We start from the raw sequence: 16,743 nt of genomic DNA on the forward strand, positions 1-16,743 counted from the left end.
GACCGAAATGGCTTGGTGAATTTAACAGCTATGTCTAAGAAAGGAACAGGACATATTTGCATTCAATTACGCAGACAATGAAGCTTTGCAATGTTGACGCAAGTGCAATTGTGTCTAAGATACAATAATATTTTGTTCCAGCAGTGTTTAGAAAAAAAAAACATCCAAGTTTATCGTTTTGACCGCCAGCGAGTTCGACTCGGCAGTGACGCCCCTGGTGAGATTCAAGCATTGCAACACAGTAAGCGTCAATAATGCTGCCTCCTCACTTTTAGCGTTTATTTATTTATTTATTTATTTATTTACAGTTAAACCTCGGTTTTCGACCACAATCCGTTCCAGAAGGCGGTTCGAGAAGCGAATTGGTCGAATTCCGGATTTATTTTCCCATTACTAATAATGGGAAAAAATTTAATCCGTTCCAAGAAAACGCCTTTTTTAAGCATTTTTTCATTTGCGCATTTTGGTCCGCTCGCGCAACTGCAGCGCACCGCCGAACACGCAACCGTAGCGTAAAATTTTTTTGTTCGAATTCTGATTTGTTCGGGAACCGAGACGTTCGAAAACCGAGGTTTGACTGTATTTATTTATAAAAAAAAAAAGTAGAACACTAATTATCACTAAAATGTTTCATTTTAAATCTATAATTTACCAAGTTTGAAAATGGAAATTTTTAGTAACAAAATTTTTGTAAATTATCACTGAAATATCCATCCATCCATCCATTTTCTGAACCGCTTAGTCCCCACAGGGGTCACGGGTGCGCTGGAGCCTATCCCAGCCGGCATCGGGCAGCAGGCGGGGGACACCCTGAACCGGTTGCCAGCCATTCGCAGGGCACACAGACAAACAACCATTCGCACTCGCATTCGCAACTAGGGACAATTTGGAGCCTTCAATCAGCCTACCAAGCATGTCTTTGGGATGTGGGAGGTGACCAGAGAAAACCCACACGGGCCCGGGGAGAGCATCCAAACTCCACACAGGGAGGGCCGGAGGTGGAATCGAACCCACACCCTCCTAACTGTGAGGCGGACGTGCGACCCAGTGCGCCAACGAGCCGCCCATCACTGAACTATTTCATTTTAAATCTATAATTTACCAATTTTGAAAATGGAAATTTTCAGTCATAAAATGCCATTGAAATGAGAGCAGTTAAAAGATCGTAACCATGGACAGAATCATATCTCCTCACCCCTCTCCTTTACAGATCTTCAGGTGAGGAGTCACCTCAGAAAGATCAAGGCAGGGAAGGCCCCGGGCCCACATGGCATCTGGCCGAGACTGCTCAGGGACTGTGCAAACCAGCTGAGTGATGTGGTCAGGTACCTGTTCAACCTGAGCCTGAGCCTGAAAAAGGTCCCAGGACTGTGGAAGACCTCCTGCGTGGTCCCCGTACCAAAGGTGCCGCGCCCCAAGGAGCCTAACCACTTCAGGCCTATTGCCTTGACTTCCCACCTGATGAAGACTATGGAGAGGATCATCCTGGGTCACCTGCGTTCACTAGTGGGAGCGCAGCTGGACCCCCTGCAGTTTGCTTACCAGCCTGGTGTTGGGGTGGACGATGCAGTGATTTATTTACTGCACAGAACACTGCTTCACCTGGAGGACAACAGGAGCACTGGGAGGATCCTGTTCTTCGATTTCTCCAGCGCTTTTAACACCATCCAGCCATCACTGCTTAGGTAAGGGGTCTCAAACGCCAGTCCTCGGGGGCCGCATTCCTACATGTTTTCCAAGTTTCCCTCGTTGAACACACCTGATTCAATTATCAGGCTCCTGCAGAACGTGAGGATGAACATTTGAATCCGGTGTGTTTAACGAGGGAAACTTGGAAAACATGTAGGAATGCGGCCCCCGAGGACTGGAGTTTGAGACCCCTGGCTTAGGGTGAAGATGGAGAAGGCGGGTGTGCACCAGCGCCTGGCTGCATGGATAACTGTTGGGTCTAAATACGATTAGACATTAAATCACTCGCTGGAATGAAGAGGAGAAGACAACCAGAACAGGTTTACTCGCGAGGAGAACGATAGAGAAAGCAATCTCAGTTACAACCTCCATCAGTTCTGAGTCCTTACTCCACGTGCCCCTCTTTTTAATGTTATGGTTGCCCTGGTTACAGAGGCGTTGCTACACTAAAGGGAGGGGGGATTGTGTCTGTAGCAACGCTGATAAGTTAAAGAATGTAGTGTGGTGTGAATTAGCACTTCGTTGTTGGCTCGTGACCCCCCGCAGAGGCCGTCCCCAGCTGTCCTCCCTCAGTTGGCTGACTCTTCCTCGACCGGGGTCAAATACCCTGAAGCACGTTGATTGCCGCTTTGCTGTGGAACAAATGCAACTAGACCTTTGCTAACTTTATCTACTTGGTAATTAACACATAATAATAATAAGTAACTTGTCCTAAACATTTCAACACACATTAAACAAATGTGAGGTAACCGGTATGCAGTTCCTTAAACAAACATTGAGTAAATATGGGATAACTTTTATGCAACTACTTCTAACTGTATGTAACCCTTAACAAAGAAGAATAGGTCTGATAAACTACAATCTATGAACCAAACCTACATCTAAATGAAAAGGAATGAAGTTCCTGTGAATCAAACAAAGAACATGTCACCTATGCAAATAAGCCCTGCTCATTGTTAGTGAAGGCCTCTTACGGGAACCAAAACACACAGACAACATAAGGACAGGAAGGATACAAATGGCTGACAGGGATCAAAAGACATCCCTATCACTAAAAAGGAAGAACCTAGATAAAAGGAAAGATAAACTCGTAAAGGCGAGGCCTCCAGGTCTGGCAGGCCAAAGCTTCACTTAAAATTATTCCAACATTTCCCCCTGTTTATCACATATTTGCTCAATTTTTACATCACCAAAAACACCCACTTCACTCGATTTTCAGTTGTCGGATCACAGGTATGAGCACAAATATATTTACACTAAAAAGGATAAATGTTGCATCATCATCATTCGGAAACACACAGATCTGGGAAAAAGTCTGTAAACTCAAGTGCAAAAATTTCATCTTCATCGTTATCATCAACATGTTGGCGTTCAGACATTAGGCATACCCGGGCCATGTTGTCTTCCATGGGCGATATTGCTGTAGTGATGAGACGATTAAACAGAGCACGCAGACATGGAATACAACAACATCCACACAAGGTGAGTATAGCAGTAAATACTGCAACTGATATTATAATTGAGGACACAAGTGCTTTATACTTCCCAAAGGCATGCATCCAGTTGTCCCACATTGATGTGTCCACACCAGAGTGCTCTTTCATCCTCGTGTTGAGGGATCGCAGGCCTTCAATGGCCTTTGTTAGGCTCCCATCAGGGGGGGTGTTGTTGGGGATAAAGGTACAGCACTGTTCTCCGAACATTGCACAGACCCCTCCTTTCTCAGACAACAACATATCAAGAGCAATGCGATTCTGGAAGGCCATTAGGGAAGTCGTGGCGAGCTGTTCATGCACTGCCTCAAGCGCCGCTTGTGTCCATTTGCCCAATTTTTGCATGTTGTAATGGATGTAATTTATCCTGTCTACGTTTTTGTTTATCGTACACCACCAACAAATGGAAGACTCCCATCTTGCTGCAATTTGGTCAATTAATTCTTATTAATCAGGAACTCCTCTGGGGACTCTAATTGCATCAATTAAAGTCAGATCATCGTCGCCTCTCAAATTTAAAGACATTTTGATTTTTACCAGCTTTTCCCCAGATCTTGGCGTGTCGATACATATACAATTTTGCTTGACTACATTCTCTAGAAGCAATGGTTTCTTTTCTTTTCCTCAACGGATATTATATAGAACGCTCTGTTGCACATTTCACAATCAGTAGACGTGACAGATTTCACACAATCTTTGGTCAATGGGAATGGTACAACATAAAGAATCGGTCGCAAACCCATACACATATTAAATTTTTTCTTTTCTTTTTTTTTTTTCTTTTTCTCTCTGGTTTGCAGCTTGTTTTGCCATTAGCAATCAATTGTTTCTTTTACCAGTTACTCTTATAGGTAGTTACCTGAAACCAATTATCAAACATTCATTTTAGAGATATTAATTTCATTCTTTAACTTCTACAGCTGTTGTTGCCAAAGTATTATTTCGTTACATTTTTGCCACTGTTAAGGCATTCAGTATTTATTTTGAAGCCAATTCGATCCATTTTGAGAATGCATCTATTATGACCAGGCATTATAACCCTGTGGATTGAGTTTAGCACATGGTAAACAAGCTCTACAATTTTTTTTTTTTTTTTTATAAATGTTTTGAATATGAATCAAATCCATATGTTGTATAAAGCCGACTGAACTGCCCTTTCATCCCCCCTGTTGAGCCATGTGTCAAGTCAACATTACGTGACAACTTCATGGCTCAATATTGCTGCCCATATGTATCGGTTCATTTGTACGGGCAGATAATATTGCTGCCCGTTTGCATCGGAAGTTTTTCTTTCTCAAAGTGACAAACCAATCCACCAATCGGAAAAAATCAACAAAATAACTGCCAGTGAATTAATATAATAGTTAATTGTTGTTGTTTCTTAACTTTAACTATCTCAATCGCTCTCTTATTCTCAAATTTTAAATTTAGCTTTGAAATGTCGTTATTACATAATTTTTCTTCATCCAATTCCAGAAAGCAAGTTCTTTCCATCTCTCAAATTTTGTTTAATCAAGGCTAGGCATTAATGCAGTGTGGACCAGTTTCTGCCCATAAACAAATTGCTTGCTTTTCTTTACTTCCTATTTTTTCAAAATTGATTTTGTTTTGCGGTGCAAATCAGATAAAATTATTTTGTGCACCTACGTATATTAGCCAATTTCATCCTTTTAACACATAACACTGACAGCACACAGACAACACAAAAACAGCAGAGACACAGATCACAAACAATACCAACAAACAACGCTGCGCAAACGTCATCCTCTATTTTGACGTTTTGGTTATACCTTTTTTTTTTTTTTTTCTCATCAGTGCCTTTTATCCTTCATGCTAATGTTGTCACATCTTCCTTAAGCATCACCCTGCTTCAAACATTCTCTGAGAAACTCACACTTTCCCTGCCTCGCCCACAGCCATAGCACCCCCCGTGCGAGGGGGGGACGCGGCATCAATGTTGATTGGTCACAGGCTGGCCATTTCCTGCAACAATCATGATGCCGGCCCACCGCCCACACGAGCATAGCACAAGCCTACGCGCACAGCCCCGACCCGCGACTACGCGCGAGCGCAGGCACGCTTGTCAGTCTCACCCTCTCAAAGGGCAGGCCAACTTTGCTGTTGCCCCCTTTCATCATGTTCACATACAACATCTTTCACTGTCTTCTACACAACATTTGCTGTCTCTTATTTTCATCCTATCAAGCGACCGTTCTAGTCACTTTCTGCCACACACGTCTTATTTTCTCTACTGCCACACACTGCTCATCTTAGGTTCTCCAACCAACTTAAGCACACCATCATCCACTTCTCAATTACCCTATTATTGCTCAACAGCCTCCTGAACATTCTCCATTACTGATTTCTTCCATAGGACACACATCTCACTCACACACACACACATATACACAACATTCATGAGGATCCTCTGCGCACACGCACACACAAACACCAGCACAAGAGGATGACGCACAACATATAAAACCACATCGAGCGTACTAAGAACACCTTTTTGCTCATCTTATTTGTCAGATTTATTCTCTATTTTAGTTTCAGGAGCTATTTGTAATTCTGTTCCATTTATTTTGCAAATTTTAACTTCAGTGTTTCTTTATCTTACTTTATCCTTTTAACACAAATATCTCCTGTATATTTGAGCTAATTTCTCTTTAATTTTGGCTGCCAGGTCCCCACTTTATTACATGAGAATCTGATTTATTTTGATCTTGTACTAGTCATTATTGTTTTGTTTATATGGACAATTGTGTGCCATGTGGCCCTTTTCTCCACAATTCCAACATTCACGTTCACTATAAGGTACAAATCCTCTCCCGTGGCCCTTGGAGCCTCCTCTATTAGTGGCTCCTCGCCCCCTCTGACCTTTCCACCCTCTGCCTGTATCTTGGTAGAAAGTGTCACTGTCCTCATCTACCCAAAAAATGTCTTTTGTCGCTTTCACTTGTTTCTGTTTTTCTTTGACTACTTTTTCTGCATGGAGGGCGTGATTTATGTATTCCTCCAAAGTTCCGGTGTTCATGCCTATATAATGTTTGATCACCCAGCCTTGTATTGCTGGCCTGGACCCTGCGTGGATGGCATTTTTTAATTGCTGTTGATAAGCACCTTGAGGCGCAATATCTTCCACCAGCCCACTGTGTGTTTTAAACACTTTTGTCATGCGCACTCGATACTCGTCAAAGGCTTCATTATCATTTTGTTTTGTTCTCCCTATCTCTGTATAATTTGCTCTCATTCTATATCTGTTGCGTACCCGGTTAATCAGCCCTTCCATTTGATTAATTAATTCTGGGCTATCATAGGGTAAGGGTTGACCCCGAGCATTTATGGGTGCCCACTCTCCTCTGACCAAATGCCACTCTGGGCCCAAAGCAGTCATCCAGACTTGTTGGACTTCAGTCCCATTCAAACTATAAGATCTCCTCAAGTCTTCCATTCCTGTACAGAACTGTTCCACATCCTCCCTATAAGAAACTACCCCTTCTAATGCTTTCCTTATATCATCCATTGTCCATGTTCTGTAAACCATTACCACCCTGGGGTGTACTTGTTCATTTCTTGGGTCATAATTTGGGTTGGCCACTTGTATCATTGGATACAGTGGCATATCTGGAGTTAATTCCGAATTTTCAACAGTTGCCTCTTCAGCAACTGGGGCTGAAGACCCAGGTTTGGTTCTAGGGATCAATGGATAGTTTGCTCCCATTTCCTTTGACCAGTCCATTTCTATTGGGTTTTTCTGTCTGGTGGCTCTGTCTGTTAACCCATAAGGGGGGGGTGACCCCTCTTGTGCACCAGTGTCGGGTATTTGTGGATACAACTTCTCTATGACCTTATGTTTTGAAGTTGTAGCATGTGCTTTCCCTACGCGCTTCTCTACTTCCTCTACACCTCCCCCTTCTTCTCTAGCTCTCTGTAAATTTTGATTATCTCTTGCCTGCCTACTATTAGGCCCAGTCTCATCATCTTCCTTCCTACAATACAGTGCCTTTTCCACTTTCTCTTTTTCTCCCCTCTCTCTCTCTCCTGCTACTTTGAGCCAAAACACCACATCCTCATCTCCTTCTTTTTTCATTTTTCTAGGGTCTCTCTTTGTTTTCTCTTTTATGGCGCCTCTAAGTTCTATCAATTTGGTTGTTTTTAGTTGTCCCTCAAATTTATATTTCTTAACCCATTTATCGAGGTTTTTAAGTCGGTCGGGATCCTGCCTTTCAATTATTTTCCAATCTTTACATTTAAGATTATCTCGGATATTATTTTTACTCTGCCCGTTCCCCATTTTAATCAATTTGGTCCCAACTGTAAAACCATAGGGGTTTCTAAAGCCGGGTGTTTCCAGTGGGATAACGAAAAGATCCTGTGGTGATTCTCACTTCTACCAGCGTTCTGGTGGAGAATCCTTGCCTATTGCGTCCACAGAACCACGTTATGTGTTCCCCACTGCTTTAATATGGAATACTGTATCTAGTGATACGTATTCCCATTCACACTCTCAATCACTCAGTATTACGGATGTTATAGACGGAAATTTCATTTTCAGCTTTTCTGCGGCTCAGCAACCTACTACTTGGACATCCACTGTCCTACACGGAATTTCAGTTATGCAGGGTCTGTGGACTTCCGTTGTCCTACTTACACACCTAGGGTTTTACAGGGCATGACGAGCCCTCGGCCGCACCACACTTTTAAACAAAACAAACTCACCCTCTGGTTCTCTTCACCTCTGCACCTCGGACTGCCTTCAACCCTTAGATCCCAGCTGACGAGCAGACAGCCAGCCCTTGAAAAGGATGTAGGACCCCACCTAGGGAGGTCCTGCCGCGCGCGGTCTTTCTGGATCTCTGCTGCCGTCCGCTGGAATCCTCAGGTGTGTTGGCATCCGGCTCGAAGGACCAATTAAATGTTGGGTCTAAATACGATTAGACATTAAATCACTCGCTGGAATGAAGAGGAGAAGACAACCAGAACAGGTTTACTCGCGAGGAGAACGATAGAGAAAGCAATCTCAGTTACAACCTCCATCAGTTCTGAGTCCTTACTCCACGTGCCCCTCTTTTTAATGTTATGGTTGCCCTGGTTACAGAGGCGTTGCTACACTAAAGGGAGGGGGGATTGTGTCTGTAGCAACGCTGATAAGTTAAAGAATGTAGTGTGGTGTGAATTAGCACTTCGTTGTTGGCTCGTGACCCCCCGCAGAGGCCGTCCCCAGCTGTCCTCCCTCAGTTGGCTGACTCTTCCTCGACCGGGGTCAAATACCCTGAAGCACGTTGATTGCCGCTTTGCTGTGGAACAAATGCAACTAGACCTTTGCTAACTTTATCTACTTGGTAATTAACACATAATAATAATAAGTAACTTGTCCTAAACATTTCAACACACATTAAACAAATGTGAGGTAACCGGTATGCAGTTCCTTAAACAAACATTGAGTAAATATGGGATAACTTTTATGCAACTACTTCTAACTGTATGTAACCCTTAACAAAGAAGAATAGGTCTGATAAACTACAATCTATGAACCAAACCTACATCTAAATGAAAAGGAATGAAGTTCCTGTGAATCAAACAAAGAACATGTCACCTATGCAAATAAGCCCTGCTCATTGTTAGTGAAGGCCTCTTACGGGAACCAAAACACACAGACAACATAAGGACAGGAAGGATACAAATGGCTGACAGGGATCAAAAGACATCCCTATCACTAAAAAGGAAGAACCTAGATAAAAGGAAAGATAAACTCGTAAAGGCGAGGCCTCCAGGTCTGGCAGGCCAAAGCTTCACTTAAAATTATTCCAACATGGATAACGAACATCCTCACTGACCGCCCGGTATGTGAGGTTACATCACTGTGAGTCCAACGTGGTGCGCTGCAGCACAGGTGTCCCCCAGGGTACGGTGCTCTCTCCTTTCCTTTCCACCCTGTTCACTTCAGACTTTACCCACGACACCGCTCACTGCCACGTCCAGAAGTTCTCCGACGACACGGCCATTGTTGGATATGTCTCTGAGGGGAACGATTTGGAATATAGGACGGTCATCAAGGACTTTGTCAGCTGGTGTGAGCTCAACCAGCTTCAGCTGAACACCAGCAAGACGAAGGAGTTGATTGTGAGCTTCAGGAGGACAGCACCCATCTTCACGCCGGTGAAATTCCAGGGATCGGACATTGAGGTAGTGGAGAACTACAAATTCCTGGGTGTTCGCCTTAACAATAAACTGGACTGGACTGATCACACCCACACCCTGTACAAAAAGGGCCAGAGTCGTCTCCACCTGCTGAGGAGACGTCCTTCGGTGTGTGCAGGGCTCTCCTCCGGACCTTCTATGACTCTGTGGTGGCCTCAGCCATCCTGTACGCTGTGGTCTGCTGGGGTGGGGGCAGTACTGACCGGGACAGGGGGAGTGTCTGGTCTAAGTACCATCAGACATTATTTTACACACTGAAAGAAGAGAAGACAACCAGTATTCTTTTTGCTCGCGAGGAGAATTACATAGAAGGCCCAGTTACAGTCCTCCACCAATTCTGACTCCTCTTCCGCTATCTCCTCTTTTTATTTTGGGTTGCTCTGGTTACAAAAGGCTTTGCTACACTAAAGGGATGGGACATTGTGGCTGTAGCAGCACTGATTAGCTAACTAAAGGATGTTGTGTGGTGCGAGGCCTTGGCTAATTCGTGACCCCAGCAATGGAGAGTCTGTCTTTGGTTGGTTGGCAGCCTCGTCCTAGGCTGCGATCTCCAAACGTGCTGGGTGCCGTGTCCCTGTAAAAAAATGCTCTAGACTTTCTTGCTAAGTTTCATACAATAATAAGAAAATAATCAGATACTTCTCGTGCAAACACTCCAACAAACATTAAGTAAATGTGATATAACTTGCATGAAGGCTACTTAAACATTGAGTAAATATGGGATAACTTATGTGCAACTACTTCAATGTATGTCTTTTCTGTAACACTTTATATCAACGAAAAACTGTCCCGGTCAACAACAATTTATGAATAGAAACTACAAGGTTTAAAAGAAAAAGAACTTCTCTCGAACTAAACAAAGAAAAAAGGTGTTCTGTTCATAACTAGTGAGGGCCTCTCACAGATAAGAAAGGAAGGGAGTCTAAGAACTCCCCGGAGCCAGACAGAGATCTTTGTTTAAGCAAACATATGAGGCCTCCGGTTCAGGCCGACCAGCGCTTCTGCAAAAACAATTATTCCAACAGGGAAACTGAATAAGATGGTCAGAAGAGCGAGCTCTGTCCTGGGCTGTCCCCTGGACTCCATTGAGGTTGTGGGTGAGAGGAGGACATTGATTAAGGTGAAATCCATCATGGACAACACCTCTCACCCCCTCCATGACATTGTGCGGTCCCTGAGCAGCTCCTTTAGCGGCAGACTTTTGCACCCTCGGTGTAGGAAGGAACGGTTCCGCAGGTCCTTCATTCCCTCTGCTGTCAGACTTTACAACATGCATACCACCTGATAAAATGATGTGTTTATAAAATGATAAAATGTTTCGTCTCTACTAGCAGCACTTGTGTTTGTCCTTGTCTGTTATTTACCCATTTTCTAATTCTGGCACTTTTTTTATTCTTGCACTCGAATTATTCTTGCTCTCATATGCACTGCTGTGACAAGTGAATTTCCCCGCTGTGGGATGAATAAAGTTCTATCAATCAATCAATAAACCTCAGAATGATTTATGCCTAGGAAACAACATAACTAATGCAGTGCAGTAAAGATGATAAAAGCATAAACAAGTAATGAAAACATTTTAATCTTAGTACGACAACGTTGCGGAAAGTCGAGGAAAGAAAAGGGATGGTTTTAGCCTGCGCTGTGTGTAACCCCCCCCCCCCACACACACACATACTCATTGGGAAATGTCCAAAATTAAAATACAGTACAAAAAAAGGAAGCAGCTGTGTCAGAAGAACACGACAGACCATAGTATACATTGCAGAACTCTAAATCCGTGTGTGGTGACCAAAACTATACGTGCGTTTACATTACTCGTTTAAAAAAATTAAATAAAAAAATAATTAGAAAGAGGGCGTGAATTAGATCTGGATGCTTGCGGAAAAGAGAATAGGTAATTTTTTTTTCTTACTTATTTACATGTTAACATAGTAACAAAACTGAGCACATTCCTATCACAAAAAGTGGGCATGGAAAGTCAAAGCAGGAGGAGCAAGTCAGTGCTTTTCAGTCACCACACCCCTGGGTGAACAACCAAAATACTACAACCACGTGACAGTTATTAATAAACGTCACTGTTTACCCTGATACAATCAAAATTACAGTGCAGCCAGCATTTGAACATGTTTTTCGATACCAATCTTTTAGTTGCTGTTTTTCTGCTTGGGCCAAAGCATAAAAAGTGCTCAATGCCATCTGTGTAAGTGAGCTTGATTTGGACAAAAGTAGGGCTTTGCTAGCATAGAACATTATTTCAACTTGATTTGTGGGCGGGGGATATAATTTACTTCACAATTAACTGCAAGGTTCGGAGGCAGAGAGAAGCTCACTTACGTGACAAATTACTTTGAGACTCCAAGAACACACAAAATGCTCAATTGTAGCTACAAAGTAAAGAAATATGCACGTAATTCAAAATGCACACAATATTTTGTTATTTGTTGAAAACCCGACTATTCTGTCTGTGCTGTCGCCAATGAGCACAAAGCTGTCACAAGATCGCGCCAAAGCCACGTATAATTGAAAAGTAACACTTTGCTTTCCACTTTGCGACATTTCGAGGCAGCCATGAACCTTTTTACAGGGCATGGTGTGAGTTTACACACGGATTTTGGCTTGGCATGGCAGAGTTTGAAAATTATTTTCCTCCTGTCAATCATTTTGCTCCATAGGCACCTCAGCAGCTGTTTTGTCATTGCCACTTTCGTCCTTGGGTCCCGGTTGTGGTTCAAGCAGCGCCTCCCTGGCATCTGCCAGTACCTCCGGCAGCTCGTCCAGCTGCGTCTCCCTTGACTCGACAACCCTCTGCTCGGGTATTTCGAGCGGGTGTCGCAACCGCGTCAGTTGCGTCATGTCGAAGCCCAAGAGCACGGCGGCGGTGCTTCCGTTGAAGCTCTTCATGCAGCGGACACGCTTGGCGCTGAAGAGGGCCACCAGCTCCGATTTACTGAGTGACAGGCGGCGGCACAGCTCTTCTACCTCGACGCGGGTGATGTACGGCCTGGCATTGAAGTAGCGTGCGATGAAGTCACGGCGTTCTTCATGGCCGCGGCGGTCTGGCGGCATCGGCTCCAGCGCCAGCTTGACCTTAGAGTTCGCCACGATTTCGGGTTCCGGCGGTTCCTTCCTACGCACAGCCGCCTTCTGCTCGCGCTCTCGCTTGTTGAGCTCAATGACCTGCTTCAAGGCGGCCTCCAGTCTCTTGGTGGATTCCAGCTGCTCCTTGTTCTGCGACGGCGGTGGGGGTGGAGGAGGCGGCTTGGGTTGCAGCGGTTTGACCGTTACCCCTTGGGGCACCTGGAGGAAGAAGAGCCCCGAGGGCTGGCGAGGCGCCTGAGCAGGTTTAGCGAGCGGCGGAGGAGGCGGGGCAGTGATTTTGGGAGCCCGCGGGGGCTTTGGGGAACAGCGGCACCGCTGGATGTGCAGCATGACGGCTTGTTGGGTCACCTTGCCCGTGTAGACGCCGTTGCAGTAGATACACTTGAAGGCGTCTGTCTTGAGGATGGCGTGAATGGTGGGCGCAACCAGGTGCTTCTGCTTCAGGTGCTGCAGGTACTTGGCCTCCTCCTGGAACTTCTCGTCGCAGAAGGGGCAGCAGGAGGTGTTGACTTTGACAGGCGCCGGGGAGACTTGGGAGTGGGTGCTGGGCAGCAGCTTGACGTAGATGAGCTCCAGCGAGCTGGTGACCAGAGCCAGGTCGACTTCGCACTCGCCCAGGATTTCCTGCGGCACCTCAGTGGTGACGTCAAAGTAGGGTATGAGAATGCCGGAGGTGGCCTTGCTGTAGATTTTGTAGTTCTGGCGCAGAAAGTCACAGTAGAGTTTGCTGCTGGGGTCGTGTTTCTTGACATGCTCGGCCAGCTGCTTGACGGAGAAGAACAAGGTGGCGCAGTAGAGGCAGCTGAGGCCGTGGAGCAGGTGCTGCAGGACGCTCTTCTCAGACAGCAGCACCTTGCACGTCAGACACTTGATGGTCTTGTCGGGCATCTTCCTGAGGAAGGCCGCTCGGCCCGCCAGGCTCTCCGTACGGGCCACGGCCAACTTGTTCTGGTGGGCTACCTCTATGTGCATGTCAAAGACATTGCTGGGGAAGAGTTCGTTGCAGAGAGGGCAGGTGATCCACTTCTTGGCCTGGGTGGCGGTCTGCTCGGTGGGCTTGGCAGAGCTCTGCGTGATGGGCACAGCTACCTGGAGGGGCGCGAAGGTGTACGTGGGCATGCCATTGACGCGGTTGCCAGTTGGGATGAGATGGCTCAGGAGAGACTGGGAGGTGAGCATGGTGCCTTGGAGCGTCACCTGGGTGGCCGGCGGGATCTGCGCCACAGCTGGTTTTGGCGCCGGGATCAGGACCTGTTGCGTCTGAGGCGAGGCCACCGGCGGCGGCTTCACGGCAGGATACTGCACCACTGATGATCCTCGCAGGGAGATGGTGGCACTGGGCTGAAGCAAACCCTTGGCCTCGGCGCTCGCCAACTGGACCAGCGCAGAGGCCTGCGGGGGCAGGAAAGTCTGGTTGCTCCCGGGGGCGCAGATCAGGGTGGCACTGTTGGGCGCCCCTTGCAGCTGCTGTAGCGCCACCACAGTTCTGCCACTGGGCTGCCCGTTGCTAGGCGGCACTAAGGACTTGTTGACGGGCTTTGGCGCCAGACTGGGAAGCGTGACGTAAAAACCGTTGCTGTTTGCCGTCGAGATGGCTCTGGGGGCAGCGGCGGGGCCCGCCTTGTTGTCATAAATCATCGCTTGCACCTGTGAGTAAAATTACAAAGGGCTGAGCATTTCCGGTCCACTTCCATGAGGATTTAAGGTTTGGAATTGTGGTGAAAATAATTTAATCAGCTACACTGGAGGCACTCATACAGTAAGTCAAGGTATCGCTTCACTTCCACAAAATCTGTTTACCTGCGTGCTGATGCTGTAGTGCTTGGGGTCCACCAGCAGGTGGTGCAGCATCTGGTCCAGGTTGCCCGTGTTGACCGTGCACAGTTTGCAGCAGTACAGCTTGGCGTTGGAACCCGCTATTGGGTGTCGGTAGCCAATGTATCGTTCAGCCACGCCCTCCAGGTGCTTGAGGATGATGTGCTTCTTGACGGCAAACACGGAGTGCGACGGGTAAGAACACTTCCTGCACTTGTAGCGTTCAACGACTCGCTGGGCCACGGCGGGCTGCGCCGGGGTCGCCGCCCCGGCCGATGCCACCGGATCAGTTGCGCGGCCCCCGTGGAAGAGTAGGATGTGCTTTTTGACGACACGCGGGGACGCCACAAAGACGCATCGCTGGCAGGAGGCGAGTGTGCAGAGGCGCTGCAAGTACTCGTGGCAGCGCGCCACATGGTTGCGGTAGTGGTAGATGTTCTTGGACGAGTACTTGCACATGACGCAGCACAAGGTGCGAGAGCGGTAAGGCCACTGCAGGGACAAGGGTGCAAGCCAGTTAGTCCTTGGGGGTGGAACACTAATGTTAAAAACCTTTCTTTTAAACTCTTTCACACAGTCAATACAAATGAAAAAGGCATTTCAATGTTTGCTCAGGTGAGCTATTTGCTCAAGTCACCTTCTTGTGTAGTCGTCCGTTGTATCCGTCGGTAAAGTCGGTCCACTCGGTGCCCAGTAAAGGATCTTCTTCCTCTGAGTCTTCCTCTGTATCTTTCTCAACATTTTCACCATCAAGCTCCTGAAGCAACAAAACTTAAATATTGTTTTTATTTTTGAGTTGAGGTATAAACGAGTACCTTGAGGAGGTTCTTGCAGTCTTCCAGGCCAATCTCACTGAGCACGTTCTTCACCGCCTTGCGTGCCTTGCGGACTTTCTCCAAATTGGTCAGCGGGAGTTGATACATTCTTGCTCACGTCCTTCAGACACAAGTAAGGCGGTTTATGCCATTCATTTGGTGCTCATTTCTTGGACCAATGAAAGAATGGATTGTCACGCTCGCATAGCATATCATTGGTCGTGGTCATCTCCAAAAACCGAATCACGGTAAACTGAGCCTTGCTTGTTGCATTTGTCGCGTTATTCTTGTTTTACAAAAGCATCCTAAACTGACTTGTCGCATTATTGTCCCCTGGTGGCTGTAAGCGGCGTAGCTGATGACATCACGGCCATCTGACTGGACGCTTGGTAAGTGCTCGAATTTTCCAGCAGCCATACAGGGACATTGTTGTCAATTATCATTTAAATCCCTGGACAATATAAAAAAATATCTGTGTATCAAATTGATTATATTACTATCAATATGGAAACGGACTGTCATAGAGTTGTGCAAAGTTATATGACACTAAATCTCAACGTGCATGTATGTCATAGTATGTTACCTTGACTGGGCAGCCATAACTGTAAACAAGCGTGCGCGCGTGTTGTGTCTACGTGTGCGTGCCCAAGTGATTGGACGCCGCGGTGACAGCATCACGCCGGGTCACAGGAGCCTCCTCCCTGCCCCTAACAATCGACACCCTGCCGGCGGACGTCTACCTGCTCTGGGCTATGAGGTAGGGTTCGGCTGTGCTTGCTCCGCCTTCGCCCCACTTCCTCCACTCGTCACCCCGCGACAACTCTAGTCCGCCCGCCGAATTCTCTCCGTATTCCTACGCCGTCGCCGGCACGCTCAGCCGAGCTGCATCCCGCGCGTCTGTGGGGCGCTCCGGGGTTTCAAGTGCTTTGTTAGTGAGCCGCGTGTGAGGGCATCAGCGATTTTTTTCACGCGGCTTTTTGTCCCCTTTCTTCACCGTTACGGAAAAAATGGCGCTCAAGTTCAGGATGTGACGTCGGCTTCCTCATTTCCATACCACCTGAACTGACCAATAGGAGGCCTCCTAGCTTTTTAGCTAAATAACTTTTTACTAGCCTACTAATGAGTTTTAGTGACCTTCAGAGTTCGAGTACACGAGTTTTTAGTTGACTTTTGGACTTTTATTGATTTCCTGACTCGCTAATTGGTTTTGAGGGTTAACCGTGTTAGCTTGGTGAAGGGGGCGTGGCTACGAGGGCTGTGTGAGTGAGCAGTGGCTCACTGCTGAGCCCGGCCAATGGGAGGCAAGAAAAGCGAGCTAAATGGGCGGTGCCTTTCCTCAGTGATCTCATATCAGGCTACTTTTATTAGCCAATCATACGCTAGTCATCATTTTGCTGGAGCAAATGAGAGCTAAGCGTTCTGACAAATTTTGAGGCTAGCTATTGCAAAAAACGAAAACGTTTTCAAATAAGACCAAAAATATTTTTGAAAATACAGTAGCAAGTTTTTTTATATAAAATCATAACTTTCAATGTTTATCTACAAAAACTCAACTTGCATATTTACGCAAATATCACAACTGTACTGACGAGGCATAACTAATTTCTAACGTCATCATTTTACCTAAA

The 16,743-nt window shown here is 46.2% G+C and overlaps 1 protein-coding gene across 2 annotated transcripts; it reads right to left on the reverse strand.

Annotated features, from left to right (window-relative positions):
* Positions 1–8,096: 8,096 nt before the first annotated feature.
* On the reverse strand, positions 8,097–16,153 carry adnp2b (ADNP homeobox 2b). 2 transcript variants are annotated; one of them, XM_088364282.1, is made up of 5 exons: positions 15,856–16,153; positions 15,116–15,236; positions 14,938–15,057; positions 14,286–14,792; positions 8,097–14,132 (listed from the first exon to the last, which is right to left on the reverse strand). In XM_088364282.1, the coding sequence occupies exons 2-5, from the start codon at positions 15,221–15,223 to the stop codon at positions 12,039–12,041; spliced, it is 2,829 nt and encodes a 942-aa protein (XP_088220408.1). In that variant the 5' UTR covers positions 15,224–15,236; positions 15,856–16,153; the 3' UTR covers positions 8,097–12,038. The 2 variants fall into 2 exon arrangements, with proteins under 2 accessions (XP_088220408.1, XP_088220409.1); XM_088364283.1 differs by having other exon boundaries at positions 15,699–16,153.
* Between the last annotated feature and the right edge of the window lie 590 nt (positions 16,154–16,743).

The sequence above is a fragment of the Syngnathus floridae genome, chromosome 21 (assembly GCF_059516105.1).
Source record: "Syngnathus floridae isolate MCC-2025c chromosome 21, RoL_Sflo_1.0, whole genome shotgun sequence".
NCBI lineage: Eukaryota > Metazoa > Chordata > Actinopteri > Syngnathiformes > Syngnathidae > Syngnathus > Syngnathus floridae.

Excerpts from the sequence above, each read along its gene's own strand:
- adnp2b (XM_088364282.1), bottom strand. The coding sequence starts at position 15,223 with ATGTATCAACTCCCGCTGACCAATTTGGAGAAAGTCCGCAAGGCACGC. Across the intron at positions 15,058-15,115 it reads ACTGCAAGAACCTCCTCAAG|GAGCTTGATGGTGAAAATGT; the intron begins GTACTCGTTTAT and ends TTGTTGCTTCAG. Across the intron at positions 14,133-14,285 it reads ACTACAGCATCAGCACGCAG|GTGCAAGCGATGATTTATGA; the intron begins GTAAACAGATTT and ends TTTTACTCACAG.